Consider the following 20,540-nt stretch of genomic DNA (forward strand, 5'->3'; position numbering starts at 1 on the left):
ACTATGAGCTATAATTACAACTAGTAAAAATTTTAAGTCCTCCTATACTTGTATAATCCTGATTCTCCCTGCTTACAAAAGGCACTGGGGGCAAAGACCAGAAGCAAGCTAGCCCTGGCCTTGGCTCTTAAGTAGCCGCAGGGCCTTGGAAAAGTCTAGACCTCTGAGTGTATATCTTCATCTATCCGGTGATGTCTGTCCTATGACTCTGCCCTCCTTAGCTCACAGATTTTATAAAACGTTGGAATTAAGAAAACGGATTACAAAGGTGCTTTGAAAAAAAAAATTGTACGTGTAGGTGTATGATGATTACAATCTCTTAGAAGACACACACTGACATAGTTTTTACAAATTCCCATTTTAAGCTACCTCCATATCCCTGCAAATTACTCAGGACCTGATTTTGGAAAAGAAACCCTGTTTTTTTCCGACTACATTTTCCCCTAACACTGACGCCACCACGCTATTTTTAGCCCCTGTGTGCACCTGTGCTTTGGAAATCAGTGCCTGTCAAAATATCTCACTTCTTTTCCCCGTTCATTAAGCTTACCCTTGAGTTATACTTGGCTTTCATTGATCTAAGAGACTTGATATTATTTTTGTATTACTTTAAAATGATAATTTGAAAACACCAGGAGAGAACTTATCTCTTCAGAAAAACACAATGTAATGTATTTCTGGAATCCCCAATGAAGGGGCCCAGCTAAATTCCCTCCTTTCCTCTGACATGCAAATAGTTAGAATAAGAAAATGGATTTTCAGGGCTGGGAATGCAGACATGCTTTCTGCCCTGGGGAGCCTGCCCCCACCCCACAATGGGGAGCCAGGTGCAGCACCGAGGGCACAGGACCGGCAGGCAGAGGGGAGGGGAGGGGAGCAGCTCATTTTATCCCCACAGCCTCCCAAGGTAGGAATCATCATCACCCCCAGCTTTTTCTTGAGGAAAGCTGGGCCCTCATGAGAGTTTAGGTGATCTGCACAGAGTCCCTCACTTAGAAGGAGGCTCACATCTGCACTGGCATCTAAGGCCTCTGAAAAGGGGTAAGACATCGTTCTTTACTTACTAGTCCCACAGCTTCTGTTGAGACAGTGGGTGGCAGCCAGCCTTGAACTAAAATTCTCCCAAACAATCTGCTGCTGAAATAATGACAAACGCTACCCAGAGTCTAAAGTGGGGGGAGTTCTAAAGTACCAAAAGCAGACTTTTTTTTTTCTGAAACAGTACAAATTGATTGCTTTGGAGGTAAGAAACTCTACACAGGTCACCAAACAAGAAAGAAGAGGAGCATCCATGTGCCAAATGCTGATGTTAGCAAAGTGTGGCTTTTTCTTTTCTTTTCTTTTTTTTTTTTTTTTGACATCCTAGGTAGGCAAGAAAAACGAATGAAAAATGAAAGGCACCGAGGCTCAACTGTGGACTGTAAAAGAGCTATTGGAAGCCATCTATCCTACCCCTGGGTATGTACTCAACAGAAACGCATACCTGTGTTCACCAAGACATGTACCAGAATGTTCACAGCACTATTCATTACAGCCAAAACCAGACACTACCCAAAAGACCCATCATCAGTAGAATGGGGAAAAGAGATGGTGATCTAGTCACACGATGGACCAATATGAGGAGGAACAATCTATACCCATGAGCAACAGTACTAGTGACTCAAATGCACTGTTAAAAAGAGACCAGACATAATAGAATACATACCGTAAGATTTCATTCATAGAAAGTAAACTAATTGGCAAACGCAATCTATGATACTAAAAGGTAAGATAGTAGTTACCCTTGGAGGGGGCAGTTACCAGAAGGGAGCTACAGGAAGGTTTACTGGTATGTTCTGCTTCTTGATCTGGGTGCTGGTTATACACAGGTATTCAGTTTTTAAAAATTCAGCAACTTGTAAATGTATAAAGTGGACTGAAGTGGACAGGACTGTTAAGGAAAGACATTAAAGCTACACATACCAAAACACTAGCCACTAAAGTTCTAATCCAAACCTTGAGGCTACTTCCATGCTCAGCCTAGAGACCAAGTTCATCTCCCTTCTGGTTATGCAATGTATAGGTTTCTCTTCCCCAGTGTGCTTTTTTTTTTAAGTTAATTTATTTTGAGAGAAAGAGAGAGAGTGAACAAACGTGAGTGGGGGAGGGGCAAAGAGAGGGAGAGAGAGAATCCCAAGCTCCCTGCTGCCAGCACAGAGCCCAGGGCAGGGCCCAATCTCACAAACCGTGAGATCATGACCTGAGCCAAAATCAAGAGTCGACACTTAACCAACTGAGCCACCCAGGTGCCCCTTCCCCAATACACTCTTAATTCAATCTGCTAGGGTTGCTATCATCGGGTTAAAGGTAAATAACATAAAGCAAAAGCTTGGCAAATATAAGCACAAGGCCCAAATCACAGATTTGGCGGATGCCATTTCTTCTGATTCCTGAAAACAAATGAGGGAAATTGAGAGTTCATCTCTTCCCACTTGAAGTCAGGATGCTTTTAAGGGGGCAAAATACAGGATAATCATCCAGCAGTCACATGTCAATTTCAGTTACAAAGTAAAATTAGAATCTTGGGGCCCCTGGATGGCTCAATCGGTTAAGTGTCCAACTTCAGCTCAGGTCATGATCTCACGGTTTGTGAGTTTGAGCCCCGCATCAGGCTCTGTGCTGACAGCTCAGAGTCTGGAGCCTGCTTTGGACTCTAGGTCTCCCTCCCTCTCTACCCCTACCCCTCCCACTCACACTCTGTCTCTGTCTCTCTCTCTCTCAAAAATAAATAAACATTAAAAGAATTTTTTTACTAAAAAATAAAAAAAAAAAATTAGACTCTTACGGCCCAGAGAGAAAAGGCAGTAATGGAAGGAATTACTATTCACTAGAAAATAAAAATGGACACTATTTTTGAACAGCTTATTACGAGAATATATACTGGGAACTTTACATTTTGCTATGAATTTTACATGACAGAGGCATGGAGTAGATAACATACTTCTTCAATTTGAAGACACTCATTTTTGTGTTTCTAAAATTAGTATGTGGCTTACAATCCAATACATTCATTTAATGGAATTTCTACTCTCCCTCCCCTCCAAAAAGTTGTATTAAATTGATGGTGCATCTTATAATCTATGGAGTTAGATCAGAGTTCATACGGTATTAAATGACCCCCACTTTTAGGTAACGAAACTGAGGCTCAGAAAGAGTACTAAGTAACTTGCCTGAGGGCATATAATGAGTACGGGGCTGAGCCAGGTCTTGGGGAACCATGACTCAATTCCTTGAAATCCCCTGGTCTTTCTATTTTAAGAGAAAGTAGATAACTGACTTGGAAGAAATCACCCTCAAAAATGTTTGCTGAACACTTAACTGTGTGTTTTGGTAGATACGATGTGAAGGAGTTGAAAGAGGCAGCTCAAAACTATCTGACTCACCAAAGTAGAAACCGGAACTGGAGATGATTACAAACTGGAGTGATACTGGTCTCAGGATGCCCGTGGGAGCTGAACGAGGTGGTGTGGAAGTACAACAGAGACGCAAGGAGGTACGGTGCCTCTGTCCAGAGAAATAGACAGCCCTGGGAGACACGAGCTCAGAAAGCACGAGGGCTGCAGGACTAGGTCATCAAGGACCAGCAGGAAGACATTTATTTCATCGTTATGAAGTAGCTATCTGATCAGTGCGTGTTGAACGTGAGGGACTAGGAACTTTAGATAACGGCACAGTGAGTCTTAACATCCCATCCAAACTAAGAAAAATAACACTTTAAACTCTGCAGTTCCAAACCAACAAGCTAGTCAGATGAAGCCTAAAGATAAGGAGGAAAAGTGACTTTCATCTCTTCCAACATGAATCCGCAATTCTAAATCAATCATCCCCAATTTTTTTTAAGCTGTTCAAGGCTCAGCTTCGAAGGAAAAGATGAGCCTCCAGCAGAAAGCACACCGCATGCTGTTTGTCACACACCGACCTCTCAGATGCAGGTTTTCTTTCAGCTGCTTCATTTGCAAATGAGTTCCTCTAGGTGGGTCTGAAAGCTAAATTTGTCCAGAATGGGCAGGAGCCAGAGCAGCAGAGAGAAGGTCTAGATACTGGCCTTTTCCCATCTGGACAACCAGCGCACTGTCCTGCCCCCCACTGCTTCTCCCAGCTCTCAGGACGACAAAACAATGTAAGGAAGATGGGAAAAGCACGGGAGGGGGGACACGAATGATGACTCTTCTAGGCACATCTGTCAACATTCACCTGCAGTCTATTAGAAAGGCTTTCTTATTTTACCAGTCTGACAACACAAGTGAGCAAGATTTTGCAAGGAGGGTCAAAGAGCCAGTTTCGACCAGATCCTTCTCACAAAATGATTTACAACCACCGCTCCTCCTGCACACATATTACCCAGCATGCCGCCCACCAGGCACAAAGTGCACAACAGCCACTAGGTCACAAATAATAACCAGAGCTGGCAGCAGGCCCACATCATTTTCTAATCTCCAACTGCCTGCTTAACTTCTGCACTCAGATGCCTAAGAAACATCTCTAGACGTAACATGGCCAACACAGAAACTCTTCATCCACACCCTCCCCTGGCCCCCCAAACCTACGCCATCCTAAACATTTCCCACTTGGTAAAGGACTCCACCATCCACTGTGGAAACAGCGGCATCTTTGAGTCCTGCTTCCTTCAACTACTCCCCTGCCACATTCATTCAGCAGCAACCTTGTCCACGCTACTCCAAAATCTACCTACTTCTACCTCTGCAGTCACCCTGACCCAAAACATCATCTCTCTTGCCTTCTAACTGGATTTCTCTCTCTCCCCCATCCCGGGTGCTAAGTCCGTCCCACAGAGCGGTCAAGCAATCTTGCCAGTTCTCTGTTCAAAATGCTCCAAAGCCTTCCTGGTGTCGTCAAAATAAAGCTCAGAGGCACCTGGATGGCTTAGTCAGTTGAGCGTCTGACTCTGGCTCAGGTCATGATCTCACAGTTTGTGAGTTCAAGCCCCACAAGGGGCTAGCTGCTGTCAGCCTGTCAGCACAGGGCCCCCTTCGGATCTTGCTCTCCTCTCTCTGCCCCTCACCCATTCACATGCTCTCTCTCTCCCAAAAAATAGATAAAACATTAAAAAAAATTCTTTAGTAAATAAATAAAGTTCAAAGCACAAAGTCCTGTACAACCCAAGCCCAGCCCACCTTTCCATCCGTGCTTTATCGTACTCACCCCTGGTTATCTCTGTCTGCATCTGCCAATCCTCATCCCTACAGCTGACTTGTAACCAGCTATCCGGTCTTCCTTCCGTTTCTGGGGCCTGCCTCCCAGCCTTCCTCTTGCTAACCCTTGTTCTTAGAAGGCTGTCCCAGAGCCGGATCTTCCCAAAGCTGGCGCCTCGGCATTCGGATTTCAGTTCAGGCATCTTCTCCGAAGCCTTCCTGGAACACTCTATCCAATGTTATATGCCTTAAGTCACCCTCGATCATATGCCTCTCTCTTATTTTCTTCATGGGAGCTGGGACTTTCTGTCCTATTCACTATTGCAGCTTCAGTGCCCAGCACTGGCAAGTGCCAACTATTTCCATGCATTCAACCAACATGAAAGCACCTGCTATGTGCCAGGCCCTATTCTAGGTAACAAAGACGGTGTTAAACAAGTCAGGGATCTGGTTCTCGTGGCGCCTTCTTTTCTGAAGGGAAGCTGACTAACCAATGCCAACAGGTGATATGTAGCAAGTAAAATTAAGCATCAAGGAGCTGGAGTGAAGGAGGGGTATTAATTTATGTAGGGCAATCCATAACACCTTGCCAATAAGGTGGCACCGGGAAGAGACTTGAAGAAGGTAAGGAGGTAAATCAAGGTTATCGTCCTCAAACAGAGAAACAACACATGCTAGCAACCTGAGGAGAGGGCGTCAGCCGCTGAAGGAAGAGCAAGGATTCCACTGCGGAGCCTAAGGTGCAAGGTGGACAGGAGCAGCAGTTAAGGCCAGAGCGGCAGTAGGGGGCTTTGCAGGCCACTGGAAGGACTTGCATTTTATACATCTGATTTGAAAAGACATGGAAGGTTCGGGATAGAGGACAGACAGGCTTGATTTATATTTCAAAAGGATCACTCCAGCTGTCTACAGAGAAGACGGAAAGGACCTGAGCTGGAATGATAATGGCTTGCAATGGAGAATGAAAAGGGACCTGTTACTCTGGACGTATGTCTAAAGTAGAGCAAACTAGTAGCTGGCAAATTATGGGATGTGGGAGAAAGACAAGTCGACGATGACTCCATAACTGGTAGCTTGAGCTCCTGCAATAATGAAATTGCTCTTTACTTCTAGGGCAAAGGAAAAGGGTAACTAGTTGGGGACATGTTAAATTTGAGATGCCTATGAGTCATCCGAGTGGTAATTTCAAACAGACAGTTGGATATCAGGAGACAGATCTGGACTGAAAATATGTATATTTGTATTTGAGAGTCCTCAGTTTATAGAAAGTATTTAAACCCATGAAGCTAAATGAGATCTCCTATAGCTGGGGACCGGTAGAGAAAAGGGCCTATAACTGATCCCTGGGGCACATCACAACATTTAAAGGTCAGGATGATGAGGAACAAGCAGCAGAGACTAAGAAACAGTAAATTGGGGGGAGACAAGGCAGGTTATCCACATGCCAATTAATGTGCTCAAATTAATGCCAAATCTTAGTACCTGACCTGCCACTGAGTAAAGATCTAAATCACAGAATCCAGTGAATAAAGATAATCTCCGGGAAACTAATATTCCCTTGCCAGAAATACCCTGGAAAGTTTCCTTCATGCTTAAATAGCAAGGCCTTCTATTTGGGGAACAATTTCCTCTTTACTCGTCCCTTCATACATTCTACTACTACATGTCACATACTAGGTCGGGGCTAGGTGGAACGCAGATAAACAAACCCACTCTTCGCATCTGACCACAAACCACTCCCGCAAAGAAAAAAAAAAGCCTCTATTAACATAAGAAGTACTCGGCTGAATGTTGAGTAAATTGACATCCTCATGGCACCCACGTGAGTGGCAGAGGAAGGTCAGAGGGCACCTGCTCCGGGTAGAACCAGGGTGCTAATCACCGGCGTCCAAAAGATTAACAACGATCACAGAATTACCTTCCCACTGGCTCCTTCTCTGAATGCAGAGGGCAGGGAGCATAATCTTAATAGAAGAGCAAAATCAGTCCCTTCCCAATGGGCCAAAGCCACTTCTCCAACCATCCGTGCCCTAGCTCCAGACCCCTTTTTTGCCTCCACCCCGCCCCCGAACCACAGGACCTCGCCCTAAACCGCTGGAGCCGTCGCACTACAAATCCCACCAGGCACCGCGCGCCCACGACATGCCGGTCTACGCTCCGCCACCGCCGGGCCTCCTGGGACCTGTAGTCTCCACGCCCCTCCGCGCTGGTCAGTACCTGGAAGCGATAGAGGAAGGCTTCAGGCCAGAGGAAGAAGTAGGCCGGGCTGATGAGACCGAGTTTGCCGACCAAGGGCACCGCGACAGTGGCGGCGAACCAGTAGCGAGTGATGGCCGGGATGCTTCTGAACCAGTCCCCGATGTCCGACATCTTCACCTTTTAGGTGGCCAGGATGCGCACAGCCGCCGACTCCCAGTCCCTGGCCCCTCACGACACGGCCCGTTCAGCGAGTGGAAGGTGTCGAGGCGGAAGCCGCCCAAGCCGCCGATAAGAAGGCGGAGATCGGCGGACGTGGCGCCACCGAATTCGGACGAGCGAGGGAGCGTTCGGCGGCGAAACTTCCCCTTCCGGCGGCCGCGGAAGACGTTGACCAGAAGTCCCGCCGCTTAAAGGGCAAGCACCGATTTTACCACAGGGCCGCGGCCCCGCGGTACCGGGGAAGGACGGTATGGGGCGGGGCCAAGCGGGGCGAAGGCACAACTGGTGGGAAACAGTGGTTGCCAGGGGCAACGGCAAATACTCCAGCCAATGGCGAGGCTTAACGCCTACTACCTAGTTCAAGCCGGAGTTGTAATCCAGGTGGGTGCTCTTGGATGGTGTTTAAAAAGGAAGGAGGAAAATAAAGTACATAGTTCCTCATCTGTTCTTTCATTTGACAAATGTTTGTTGAGGGCTAAGTGCCAAGGTTCTAGGTAGGGTTCTAGACACCGAGGATCCTGCGACTATCAGAGCTGTTGTGGTACCTTCTCTCCTAGAGCTTACATTCTGATGGGGTTAGATAACTACTAATAAGTGCAAAAGATAATTTCAGAGAGTGGGGAAAAAAAAAAGGAATATAAAATAGGATGATGCAGTAGAGTGACGGGGTGGGAGCGGGGAAACGTAGGGAAAGATGACTACTTTAGATGAGAATGGTCAAGGAGACCTTGGATGAAGTGTCCTTTGAGCTGAACCACCCCCACCCCCCAGGCAAGAACTGGGGAGTTTTCCTTGCAGAGAAAACAGCCACTCCTGTTAGCTTGGAATGTTAGAGGAACTGAAAGCAAAGTTATATTCTTAACTATGAATATAATTCCTCAAGCAGGATTTAATTACAAGTAGATGAGAATCCATCTTATTCTTAATCTGTAAAAAGGGAGACAAAACTGTTCCTGTTATTTTCAAATGTAAGTCCTGCAGTTTAAGACTGATTAAGCCAAAAGGGGGGGGGGGGGGGGAGATTGATTAAGCCATCCAGTAAAGACCACTAGAAACAAGCCTGTAGCCCAGAGTTAGTTTTATTTACTTTCTGCAGCAAGGGATACTGGACTCCAGAGGAACCTGGACCATCTCATCAAGCAAAAAAAGAATAGGGCCATTATTGGATTGCGAGGAAAGGTGAAGTAAAATTTTGGTGAAATTTAAATGAAGCAGTGTTTTGATAGGCTCAAAGCAAAGCAATGCTGTGTGTAAACGTGTTAACATCAAGCCTAGGCCTGAGGGGCACCTGGGTGGCTCAGTCCGTTGAGCCTCCGACTTCCACTCAGGTCATGATCTCGCAGTTTGTGAGTTCGAGCCCCACATTGGGCTCACTGGTGTCAGCCTGTCTGTGCAGAGCCCACTTCAGATCCTCCGTCCCCCTCTCGCTGCCCCTCCCCTGCTAGCGGTCTCTCAAAAAATAAATATTAAAAAAAAAAATAGGCTTAGGTTAAATTCCAGTTTAAAAAAAAAAAAAAAGCCTAGGCCTGAGCTTAGAAGCAAGTTCAGGGTCCTCTTCCCTTTGAAATCTCAAATTTAGGTTAGACGTGGAATGTTGGGCCTGAAAACTCCTTATTTAAAGTTTTGCAACTAGATTGAAAATTGTGTGTCAGGATGACCCATATAGCTCAGATCCTTCAGGCAAGAATGGGATTTTCCATCCACACCAAAAAAATTTCAAACTGTGAAGTGTGTACAACAATGTACTATTTTAAAGAAGATTTTTCAGCACAACATCCCTGATGTTCATTAACAGAAACCGTATTTACAGAATAAAAAGGCACTAAGTATTCCACAGACTGATAAAAGTATACAACATTTGGAGACCTAATCGATATCAGGCATAATGAATATATAAAGAAACCCCTCATTCATACAAAGCTGGTGGGAATATAAATTAGTACAACCTTATAAAATAATATTGATATAAAAGCTACAGGGGCCCCTGGGTGGCTGAGTCAGTTAAGCGACCGACTCTTGATTTCGGCTCAGGTCATGATCTCATGGTTTGTGAGTTTGACCCCTGAGTTGGGCTCTGTGCTGACAGCACGGAGCCTGCTTGGGATTCTCTCTCTCTCTCCCTTTCTCTCCCATCCACTTCTTTCTCTCTCTCTCTCACTCAAAATAAATAAATGAAGATTTAAAAATAAATATAATAGGGGCGCCTGGGTGGCTCAGTCGGTTGAGCTTCTGACTTCAGCTCAGGTCATGATCTCACACTTCACTAGTTCAATCCCTGCATCGGGCTCTGTGCTGACAGCTCAGAGCCTGGAGCCTGCTTTGGATTCTGTGTCTCCCTGTCTCTCTGCCCCTAACCCACTCGCATTCTGTCTCTGTCTCTCTCAAAAATAAATAAACATTTAAAAATTTTAATTAATTAATTAGTTAATTAATTAAAAGCTAGAGCATTGTATAAATAACATAATATTTGGAGATATTGCCTGAGCTCCATTCTCTGCATCTCCCTATCTTCTTGTACCCACTACACATTATATCCAAGATACAATAAGAGGAAATGTGTTATCTAGTTTAGGTGGAAAGCTAAGGAAGGTTTCTCTGATGAAACTAAGTACAGGTGCTGCCCCCCCCCCAAAAAAATCTACCAAGAACAAAACAACACATAATGTTTGGCAATATTTATTTCTAGGTTGTGCTCTAAAATTCAGAGTGCACAAGCTTGAGAGAACTGAATGCTAGGCAAATAACACAGAAGGGCCAACACAAGTAATAGAAGTCCACAGAAGGATTGCCATCGGCTGAACAAAAGATTCCCTAGGAATCATGTCTACATGGGACTGTCAGGAACAGACAGTACCTTCATGAGCAGAGCTGGGAAGAGAGACCAGAGGAGAAAATTCCAAATGGGGAAGTATTTGGAAGGGCCTTGGGTCTGCTGTATACTTGGGACATCAATTTTCTCTGGTTCCAAGGTACAGTGCTCTACTTTATCACTGACCAGAAACTTTCTGGATGCTGGGGTCTTGCTCTAGTTTAGTGCAAATGAAAGCATTATGGTATCAACTTTGTCTACAGATTTCGTTCTAATTGATCAAATGTAATTTCTAAATTTGGATGAAAAAGTACGTGTGTATTATCTTTTAAAAAATCCCAATGCAAAACTGTAGCCAGGTTGATTTGTTATAACCCAATAAAGAGAGATAGATACTGCCAGCCATAAATGATAAAAATTTCCTTTCAATGAGCATTGGCTAACAGTCCTGGGGCTGACAAAGAAAAGATGTGAGAAGGAATGAAGTTCTTAGAAAAATTGGGAATTAACGTCATTTTATTTTAAACTAGGTGGATTGGTTTCCCTGAGTTTGACTTATGAAGCGGTAATCCTAGGAGAAGTCAAAAATCTAAATGACATCAAACTAACTGTCAAAAGTACAGAAGGAAACTGCTCCGCGTATCCATTTGACTCACGGATTTGTTAACAGTCTCAATGTCTTACCAACCAAAATGTTGCCTTTTTAGATTAATTTATTTTTGAAACAGAAAATATTTATCATCGAAGAAAAGTTTTCTATTTCTTTAAAAAAAATAAATAAAATAAAATAAAATTCAGAGTGCATGCTCTGGAATTCAACTTCAGGCTTTAGAAATACTAAAGTTTAAGTTGTGGTTACACCACTTATTAGCACGATCATGTTGTAAAAATGACAACCTCATGGTGCTTCAGTTTCTTCACCTATAAAATGTGAGAGGAAAAAGTAACAGCAAAACTGCTTTCAGAGGATTGTGAAGATTTAAATCAGATAAATTCAGGTTTAGCACGTAAAGCAGCATCAGCATTATTACTCTTCTCCTTTTGCTTCTCTTTTTGAAATGTTTTACAATGAAAGCATATCGCTTTTAGAAATAGAAATCTGGATTTTCAACAAACCCTATCCCTCCCACCATGTGATTCTGATCCAAGTTATCTGCCAACCATTCCTTGAGAACCATCAGACTAGATGGGCATTCAGGATTTTTCTGTTTATCTTTATAAAATCACTATATATTGTGATAAATTATTCTGGGCATAAAACACAAAGGTGGCTTATTCTTAGCCATCTTCAATAGAGGACTTCCCCCAATGCTCCCAAATAGCTTGCTCTAGAATTTAATAGCTTGGCTTGTAAGGAAGTCCCTGTGTTACTGCCATCAACACTCATCATCATTTAAAACATGCAGGTAATGATTGGGCTAAGTTCTAGGAAAAATTGTGGAGGTGTAGGGGAAATAGGTGATCTCATGAATTATTGACAAGAATATACATCGGTACAACCTCTCCAGCAAGCAATTTGGTAATATTCAAATGCATTTCTAGGAATTTAAGCTTTAGATAGACTCCAACTTTTTAAAAATGCACAAGGAGAGTCATTGCCACATTTTTTTAAATAGCAAGAGATTGGAAATAGCTGAATAAGTATCAATATGAAACTGATTAAACGATGGCTTATCCATATGGTCAAATACTATCAACCTTCATTAGAAAAAAATAACTTTGTACACTATAAAATAGAATGCTAATAACATATAGCATCAAGGACACAAGAGTTACAGTACAAAGTTCACACTATGCCATTATACAGTTGTACAGAAAGCACACACACAAACACACACACAGTATTTGCTTGAAATAGTGGTTGTCTCTGGAAATGGAAACTCAGAGGATGGGAGACAGGAGTGGGAAGGAGACATGTTATTGCATGTTCTTTTATCCTTTTAAATTTTGTCCCAACTATGTGTACTACATATTCTAAAATTAATTTTCAAAATATGTAGAAAGGCGGTTTGTTCAGAAAGGAACAGGTTCAATGCCAAAAACTTTAGAAAGATAGTTAGAAAAGACCTTAACTCTGTCTTTCCTGCCATATTGATGTATATCTCCTATTGTTTCTGTTAAAAAAGGATGTTAAGGAAACGGTGGGGGGGCGGGGCGCTTGGGAGAGACTGCCATTGAGAGCACAATATTGCCTATAGCGCTGAAAATTGGCACTGCGCCTCAGAGTAATGCTGACAGACGTTGGGGGGGGGGGGGCTGTCGACTCAAATATCATCTGTCACAACAGTCATGCAGGAACACCATCCTAATGGGTTGCCTGCCACATAAGTGGCATCTTCAAAAATTCAAAGCACATTGCAAAGATGTAATTAATTCTTACATTAACTAGTAGGCAGTTTCATTAGCCCCATCATTCAGGTGAAGCTATGGCAAGAATAATAATTTCTCTTTTGTCATGCCTGGCAGAACCTGTCCTATATTTTTAGTCCTAAGTCTGGGAAATTTTAAAGATTTTGGCACACTGGGCTGGGAAACAAGGCAGTTACTAAACACTGGATAGATTATTCCCCATTTGTTATTTTGATGCACACGTGCATGCGTGCATGTGTGCGTGTGTGTGTGTGTGTGTGTGTGTGTGTGTGTACTAAAAAGTCAGCCTTAGGGGCGCCTGGGTGGCTCATTCGGTTAAGTGCCCACCTTCAGCTCAGATCATGATCTCACAGTTTGTGGGTTCAAACACCTTGTTGGGCTTTCTGCTGTCAGCACAGAGCCTGCTTTGGATCCTCTGTCCTCTCTTTCTGCCTCTCCCCTGCTTATTCATTCTCTCTCTCTCTCTCTCTCTCAAAATAAAAAAATAGAAAATAAATAAATAAAAATAAAGTCAGCCTTTTACATACCATAAGGAACGAATCTGGATTCCAGGCTTGCCTCTGTCTTTTGCTGATTGTGTGACCTTTGCTGATTGTATGTGACCATGGGCAGGTCACTAAAAACAATGACAATATTACCTGACACTACAGCAAAGTTGTTTGTTGTCCGTTTGAATTGACAGCCTGCTGTTAACCAAGCTCTGGGCTTGAAGTTTCCATGCATGCCCTTAATGGGCACACTAACCCCCATAGATAGGTACAGAATTATTATTATTATTATCATTATCATTATTATGGACACTGAGAAACAGATTATCATCTAACTCATCCAAGGTCCCATAACTGTAAGTGGTGATTCCAATCCAGGCTGTCTGACCTGAGTCCATCTTTTAACTGCTCTGCTCTACCTCTGTGACAAATGTAAAAGTTCCTTATAAACTCCAAAGCATCTCACAGATACTAGTTTTACTCTAGTAACTAACACAAAGGACCAGCACATGGGAGGCAATTAATGTTGTATAGATGAGTAAAGCAGGCTGAACCAAAGTTTATGCAAGAAGTATTTGGAATAAAATAATCCCTTTAATATCAGACTTCTCTTAAGTAACAATTCCACATGCCAAAATCATCACAGAACAGTAATCCAAGCAATGATTACAGCTATTAATAACTTATATTCATCAGTCATAGTTTATATTCATAATCAGAACAATAGTAAATGATACTCATTCAAGATATGCCTTGGGGAAGGCCTGCAAGGATCTGACATACCTTCCTTCTAAATCAAAGAAAAAACTCCTCAAGCTAATGTCCGTGTTAGAATGTGAGTAATATGTAAATACAGGATTCTTATCAGTTGGCTTTGGATCCAAGTCATCACCCATGGTGTAGACATTCCACTAGAATTAAGACTCAAGCAAAACTCCCAAAAGCCTTTAATTGGAGACACATCCAGAGAAAGGCATATTAACCAGAATCCTGAGCTATTGCAAAGACCTGAGGCCTGTTTCCATCACTATCAGGAAACAGCTTATTACCAGTTTGTTATAAAGGACACAACTCAAGAAAAGCCAAATGGAAGAAATGCACAGGGCAAGGAAGGGAGAAAGTATTCAGAGCCCCCATGCCTTCTCTGAGTGCACCACCCCCCCAGCACCTTGATGTGTTCACCAACCTGGACGCTCTCGGAATCCTTTGGTCTTGGGTTTTTATGGATGTTCCATTACCTAGGCCGGATTGATTAAATCATTAGCCATTGGTGATGAACTAAATTCCCAGCCCCTTCCTCCTCCCTGGAAGGTCAGAGGGGTGTGGCTGAAAGTTCCATCCAACCACAGGTAGGTTCTGCAACCAGGCCCCCATCCTCCTAGAGTCACCACAATAGCATAAACTCAGGTCTGATAGAAAATGATTATGGATAACAAAAGGTGCTCCTTGCATCCTAGCACTCAGGAAATGAAGTTCTGTGCCAGGAACAGGGACAAAAAACAAATAGATGTTTCCCATTGTACCACAGTATCATGCAGCTGTTAACCAAAATGTAACTAAGACTGTGAGTTTTGCAACTAAAAATTTTAAGGGTAGGTTGTTTTATTAGGAAAGAATAGAGTAAGTAGAACAGGATGTAGGGGAGGGAGGATGCTTATTGAAAAAAAGAGAGAGAGAGGCGCCTGGGTGGCTCAGTCAGTTAAGCATGGGACTCTTGATATCAGCTCATGTCATGACCTCACAGTTTCTGAGTTCAAGCCCCACGTCGCACTCTGTGTGGACCATTGGAGCCATCTTGGGATTCTTTCTCCCTCTTTCTTCCCCTCCCCCACTCTCTCTCAAAATAAATAAATAAGCTTTAAAAAAATAAAAGAAGGGGGGAGATATAAAAATTTACTATCTTCTAGTTTGTTTTTTTTTCCCCATATCATACTGTTCTTTTCATTTACTTTTTTTTTTAATTTTTTTAACGTTTTTATTTTATTTTTGAGACAGAGAGAGACAGAGCATGAACAGGGGAGGGGCAGAGAAAGAGGGAGACACAGAATCTGAAACAGGCTCCAGGCTCTGAGAAGTCAGCACAGAGCCCGACGCGGGGCTTGAACTCATAGACCGCGAGATCGTGACCTGAGCCGAAGTCAGACGCTTAACTGACCGAGCCACCCAGGTGCCCCTTCATTTACCTTTTCACAAAAAGAGTCTTTCCTGGGTTGCCAGGCTGGCTCGATCAGTAGAGCATATGACTCTTGATCTCAGGGTCATGAGTTTGAGCCTCACGTTGAGTATAGAGATTACTTAAAAATAAAATACAATTTAAAAAGAAAAAAGAGGCTTTCCCTGTTTCTACAAAGTTTTCATAATTATCATTCTGTTGACTAAATAATATTCTACTAGCGATATAGCATAATCCTTTGACCATTTTCCTATTTCGGATGCCTGTTTTGCAATACCTAATACAGCTTGAACATCTTCATGTGTATACATTTTTGTATATGGATAGCTAGCTTCTTTTTACTAATAATACGTGTTGAATATTAATAAATTGAAACTCTGTGGGCATGGTCTTAATAAGTCTTCACAAGAACACTTCAACCCTATGAGGTACTTTTATTTTTATTTATAATTGAAGAAACAGCCTCAGAAAAGTTAAGTCACTTGCCACTTGCTAGTAAGTGCAAAGGTAAGGCTCAAACCCAGGTCTGTCTAGAGCCAAAGGTGGTACTCTCTAATTCAGTCATCCAACAAAGTACCATAGTCTGGGTGGTTTATAAACAACAGAAATTTATTTCTCGCAGGTCTGGAGACTAGAAGTGCAAGATCAGGGCACCGGCACGGTCAGGCTCTGGTGAGGGTCCCCTTCCATCTTGCATTTCTATCCTCACACGGTAGAAGGGAGAAGAGTGGTCTTTCAGGTCTCTCTTATAAGGGCATTAACTCCATTCATTAGGGCAGAGCCTCCCCAAGGCCCCACCTCCTGATACCATCACATTAGGCGTTAGGATTTTGACATTCTGGGGAGAATTTGGGGAGACACAATCAGACCGCAGCAACTTGTGAGGTACCAGGTACTCTTCCTGGTGCTGTGGATGCAGCAGTGAACCAAACTGACGAATATCCGTGGCCTCTTAGAGCTTACATTCTAGAGGAGGCAGGAAGACTGTCGAAAGGGGCAGAAGTTAGATGCACAGTAGATGAACCCTTGACACGTGCCTGGAGCCAAAATAAAGCAAAGGAGATTTGGGTTGGTCAGGGAAGGCCTCACTGTGATCTCAAGGGACGCTTGAGTAAAGATCTTAAGGAGGTGAAAGAGCAAGCAATGCGGACAGCTGGGGAAAACCATTCAGGCAGCAGGGCTGGCAAAGGCCCTGAGTGGAAGTGTGCCTGGCAGGGAGGCCTCACAGCACCAAGCCCAACGTGGCTGAGTGGAGAAAGTCGGGGGCGGGGGGTGGTCAGAGAGAGCAAGGAAGGAGGGGTACTTAGAATCAGGCAGGACATTGTAGGTTATGGAAAGGACGTTGCATTCTATTCTGGTCTTTTTTTTTTTTTTAAGTATTTTATTTTTAAGTAATCTCTGCACCCAACTTAGGGCTTGGACTCACAACCCTGAGATCAAGAGTCACATGCTCCACTGACTGAGCCAGCCAGGCACCCCTCTTCTGCTCTTAACCACTCCACCACATTGCCTCTCAATAATTCTACTGGACAGGGGCGCCTGGGTGGCTCGGTCGGTCGGTCGAGCATCCAACTTCAGCTCAGGTCATGATCTCACAGTTCATGAGTTTGAGCCCCACATCGGGCTCACTGCTGTTAGTGCAGAGCCCGCTTCAGATCTTCTGTCCCCCGAGTCTCTGCCCCTTCCCCACTTGAGCGCACTCTCTCTCTCTCTCAAAAATAAATAAATCTTTAAAAAAATAATAATAATTCTACTGAACAGATTTCCAGGAGGGGGATTCTGACATGAAAGGATGTGAGCATCTTTATTACTATCACTCCCAGAGACTGCCTAGTCAGATTTAGGCTACAGGGGTCCTCGCTTACTTGGGCACTTGCAAGGCTCTTGCCTAACTTTCTTAAAAATGAGGGGAGGGGTGACTGGGTGGCTCAGTTGGTTAAGCGTGCAACTCGGTTTCAGCTCAGGTCATGATCTCACAGTTTGTGAGTTCTAGCCCCGCGTTGGACTCTTTGCTGACAGCTCAGAGCCTGGAGCCTGCTTCAGATTCGGTGTCTCCCTCTCTCTCTGCCCCTCCCCAGTCTTGCGCTGTTTTTGCTTTTGTTTTATGTTTATTTATTCTTGAGAGAGAGAGAGAGAGAGAGAGAGAGAGAGAGAGAGAGAGAGCCAGAGTGGGGGAGGGGCAGAGAGAGAGAGAAAGGGAGACATAGAAACCGAAGCAGGCTCCAGGCTCTGAGCTGTCAGCAAAGAGTCCAACGCGGGGCTCAAATTCGCAAACTGTGAGATCATGACCTGAGCTGAAGTCGGACGCTTAACCAACTGAGGCACCCAGGCGCCCCTAAAAAAAATTAAAATTTTTAAATTTTTAAAAAATTTAAAATTTTAAAATTAAAAAAATTTTTAAAGAAACAGTAAGTATATACACCTTAAATTTCCACAATGATATATGTCAAATGTATTTAAATTAAAAAACAAAGTCAAACAAAAAAACAAGTACAATCATGTCTCAATTAATACAGTAGCTACATTCCAGGAAAATTTAGAGTATATTAAATCCCTGTAAATATTCTTCATGTTTATACGTAAAACAGAATTAGGTACTAGTTCAGCTATTACAAATGGGATTTTTACTTACAGGAATGTATTGGAAATGTTCAAAAGGATGCAGGACCATTTTATACATTGTAGGATGTCTGCCTAACATCCCTGACCCCCTTTCCTAATTCCTGTTGTGCTCTTAGTTATTGTGATAACCCAAAACAATCATGTTATGAGTTGAATTGTGTTCCCCAAATAGATATATTAAAATCCTAACCCCTGGTCCCGGTGAATGTGATGTTATTTGAAAATAGTATTTGCAGATGTAATCAAGCTTAAATGAGGTCATAGTTGATTAGGGTGAGCTAGTCCATTGGATTAACAGTGACTTGATATACTTATAAAAGGAGAAAATGTAGACACAGACACAGGGGGAGAAGGCCATGCAAAGACAAGGGCAGAGATCAGAGTGATGCATCTCTAAGCCAAGGATTGCCGACCGGTACCAGGAACTAGGAGAGAAGCATGACAGACTCTCCCTCAAAGCCTCCAGACTTTGATTTCAGACTTCTGACCCCTGGAACCATGAGAGAATGAATTTCACTATTTTAAGCCACCCAGTTTGCAATACTTTGTTACCGCGTCTCTGGGAAACCAATATAAATGTCTTACATAGCACAATGAAGACACTGTTGAAAACCTGTCTTTGTGCCTCCTTCCTGCACAGTGCCCAGATCTCTGCTCAGATAATACCTGCCAGCAGTGCCTTCCCCGAACACCTTAATCCAGGTATCAGCCCGCCCATCCTGCTCATTCCTTTACCCCGCTTAAATTTTTCTTCATTTTTCATTACCTGACATGATATACTTTATTTATTTTCTTAGTCATTGTCTGTCTTCCCAACTAGAATGCAAGTTCCAGGAAAGGGCAATTTTGTCTTGTTCACTGCCATTCCCCAGCACCTGGAACAACCCTTTCCCACACAGGAACTCCACTGACATTTATTGAACTAGCAAATGAGGATCTCCTTTGCAGAGAGAGGACAAATGCAATCTTAATATAATGAGGAATAGAACAGAATAGCTTACCTGGAGAAAGCAAAGAGACATAGCAAAGCACCTGAGAGCTGGAAGACTTGGAGGAAAAGTAATTCAAATGTTTTAGTGAAAGTTGGATATACAACCTCTTTTGATCACGGGATGTTATTGCTGATGCCGCAGATGTAATGTGCAAACATGCATATGCTTGACTGGCAAGGCATTGGAGCCAAAAAAGCTACAGCTGTCACGCTTGTCTGAAGCCAGTCCAAATAGGCTGAACACGCATTTAGAGAGCTCTGAAAGCATTTTATATCTGGTACGTGCTGTCAAAGGCAGTAGGAAAAAAAAATGTGTTGGCAAGGGACAGTACATACTAACCAGCCGAGTTCGTGCGTGCATTAGGTTACATGCAGGTGTCACAGCTTCGGCACTGTAGACACTTCGGCTCAAACAGTTATTTGTTGGTGAGGGGCTTCCCTGCATGTGGGAGGATGATTATCAGCATCTTTGGTACCATGTGACAGTAGCACCCACCTTCTCAGCTATGACAACCAAAAACGTCTGCAGACATGGCCAAATGTCCTCTGGGGGCAGTCACCCTTGGTTGAGAACCACTGAGTTACATGTGATGCTTGTCCACTCCCCCTCCTTCCTTGGCAACTCCCCCTTATGCCCCCAACACACACACACACACACACACACACACACACACACACAGTGAAACAACCCTCCCACCTCCCTCTCCTCAAAGGATGATTTATTCCTATATGTTCTCCCACCGAATGTGCCTCTGGGACTTCCTGAGGTCATCTGTGGTCAACCATGACATTAGAAGCCTCTAACAAAACACATCTCTTAAGGTCATGAGAGTGTCTAGTTCCGTTCTATATTGAGGCTAGACTTGACCATGTGACTTGCGTTAGCCAATGGGACATTGGCTGGCATGGTGATGCATGCAACAGCTTGTGAAACACTTCCACACTCAGGCTTGACCTACTGAAACATTCCTTTCTAAGAGCCCAGGGCCGTGTAAAGAAGCTCAAGCTAGACTACTGAATGATGAGAGGCCGCGTGGACAGAGGCACAGGTAGGTGAGAAGCCATCTTGGATGTTTCAGCCCCAGGTGAGCCTTCAGCTGCACGCAACCACGAGTGACCACGGCTGTATCGTGGTGAGTCAGGCTATATCGTGGTATATCAGCTGGGCCCAGTCAACTCACAGAATGGTGAAATTTAGGAAATCATGTTTGCTTGAAGCCAATGAATTTTGAGGTAATTTTTACACAGCAACATACAACTGAAACATCAAATGTCTAAGTCGTTGAAATGAGAAGGAAGCGGTGCAGTGCTAGAGCAGGCTCGTATTAGCTCGCAAAAGCCAACTGTTAAATTTTCAGGATTTTTCTGAGACGATTATTAAATACAGCCTTTATCAAAAATTGAATTATATAAACTTAGATGGAAATAAATTATATTTTAAAGGAAATACTCAAAACATATCATTTCTTGAAAAACA

The 20,540-nt window shown here is 43.4% G+C and overlaps 1 protein-coding gene across 2 annotated transcripts in view; it reads right to left on the bottom strand.

Annotated features, from left to right (window-relative positions):
• Window positions 1-7,815, bottom strand: part of DERL1 (derlin 1) — a 39,174-nt gene extending 31,359 nt beyond the window's left edge. Inside the window, exon 1 of one of the 2 annotated variants that reach the window (XM_047842592.1) lies at window positions 7,410-7,815. In XM_047842592.1, the coding sequence (XP_047698548.1) occupies window positions 7,410-7,562 (153 nt within the window). In that variant the 5' untranslated portion in view covers window positions 7,563-7,815. The remainder of the gene's footprint in view (window positions 1-7,409) is intronic. The other variant, XM_047842591.1, reaches the window with a different exon arrangement.
• Window positions 7,816-20,540: the final 12,725 nt, after the last annotated feature.

Source organism: Prionailurus viverrinus, chromosome F2, assembly GCF_022837055.1.
Source record: "Prionailurus viverrinus isolate Anna chromosome F2, UM_Priviv_1.0, whole genome shotgun sequence".
Lineage (NCBI taxonomy): Eukaryota > Metazoa > Chordata > Mammalia > Carnivora > Felidae > Prionailurus > Prionailurus viverrinus.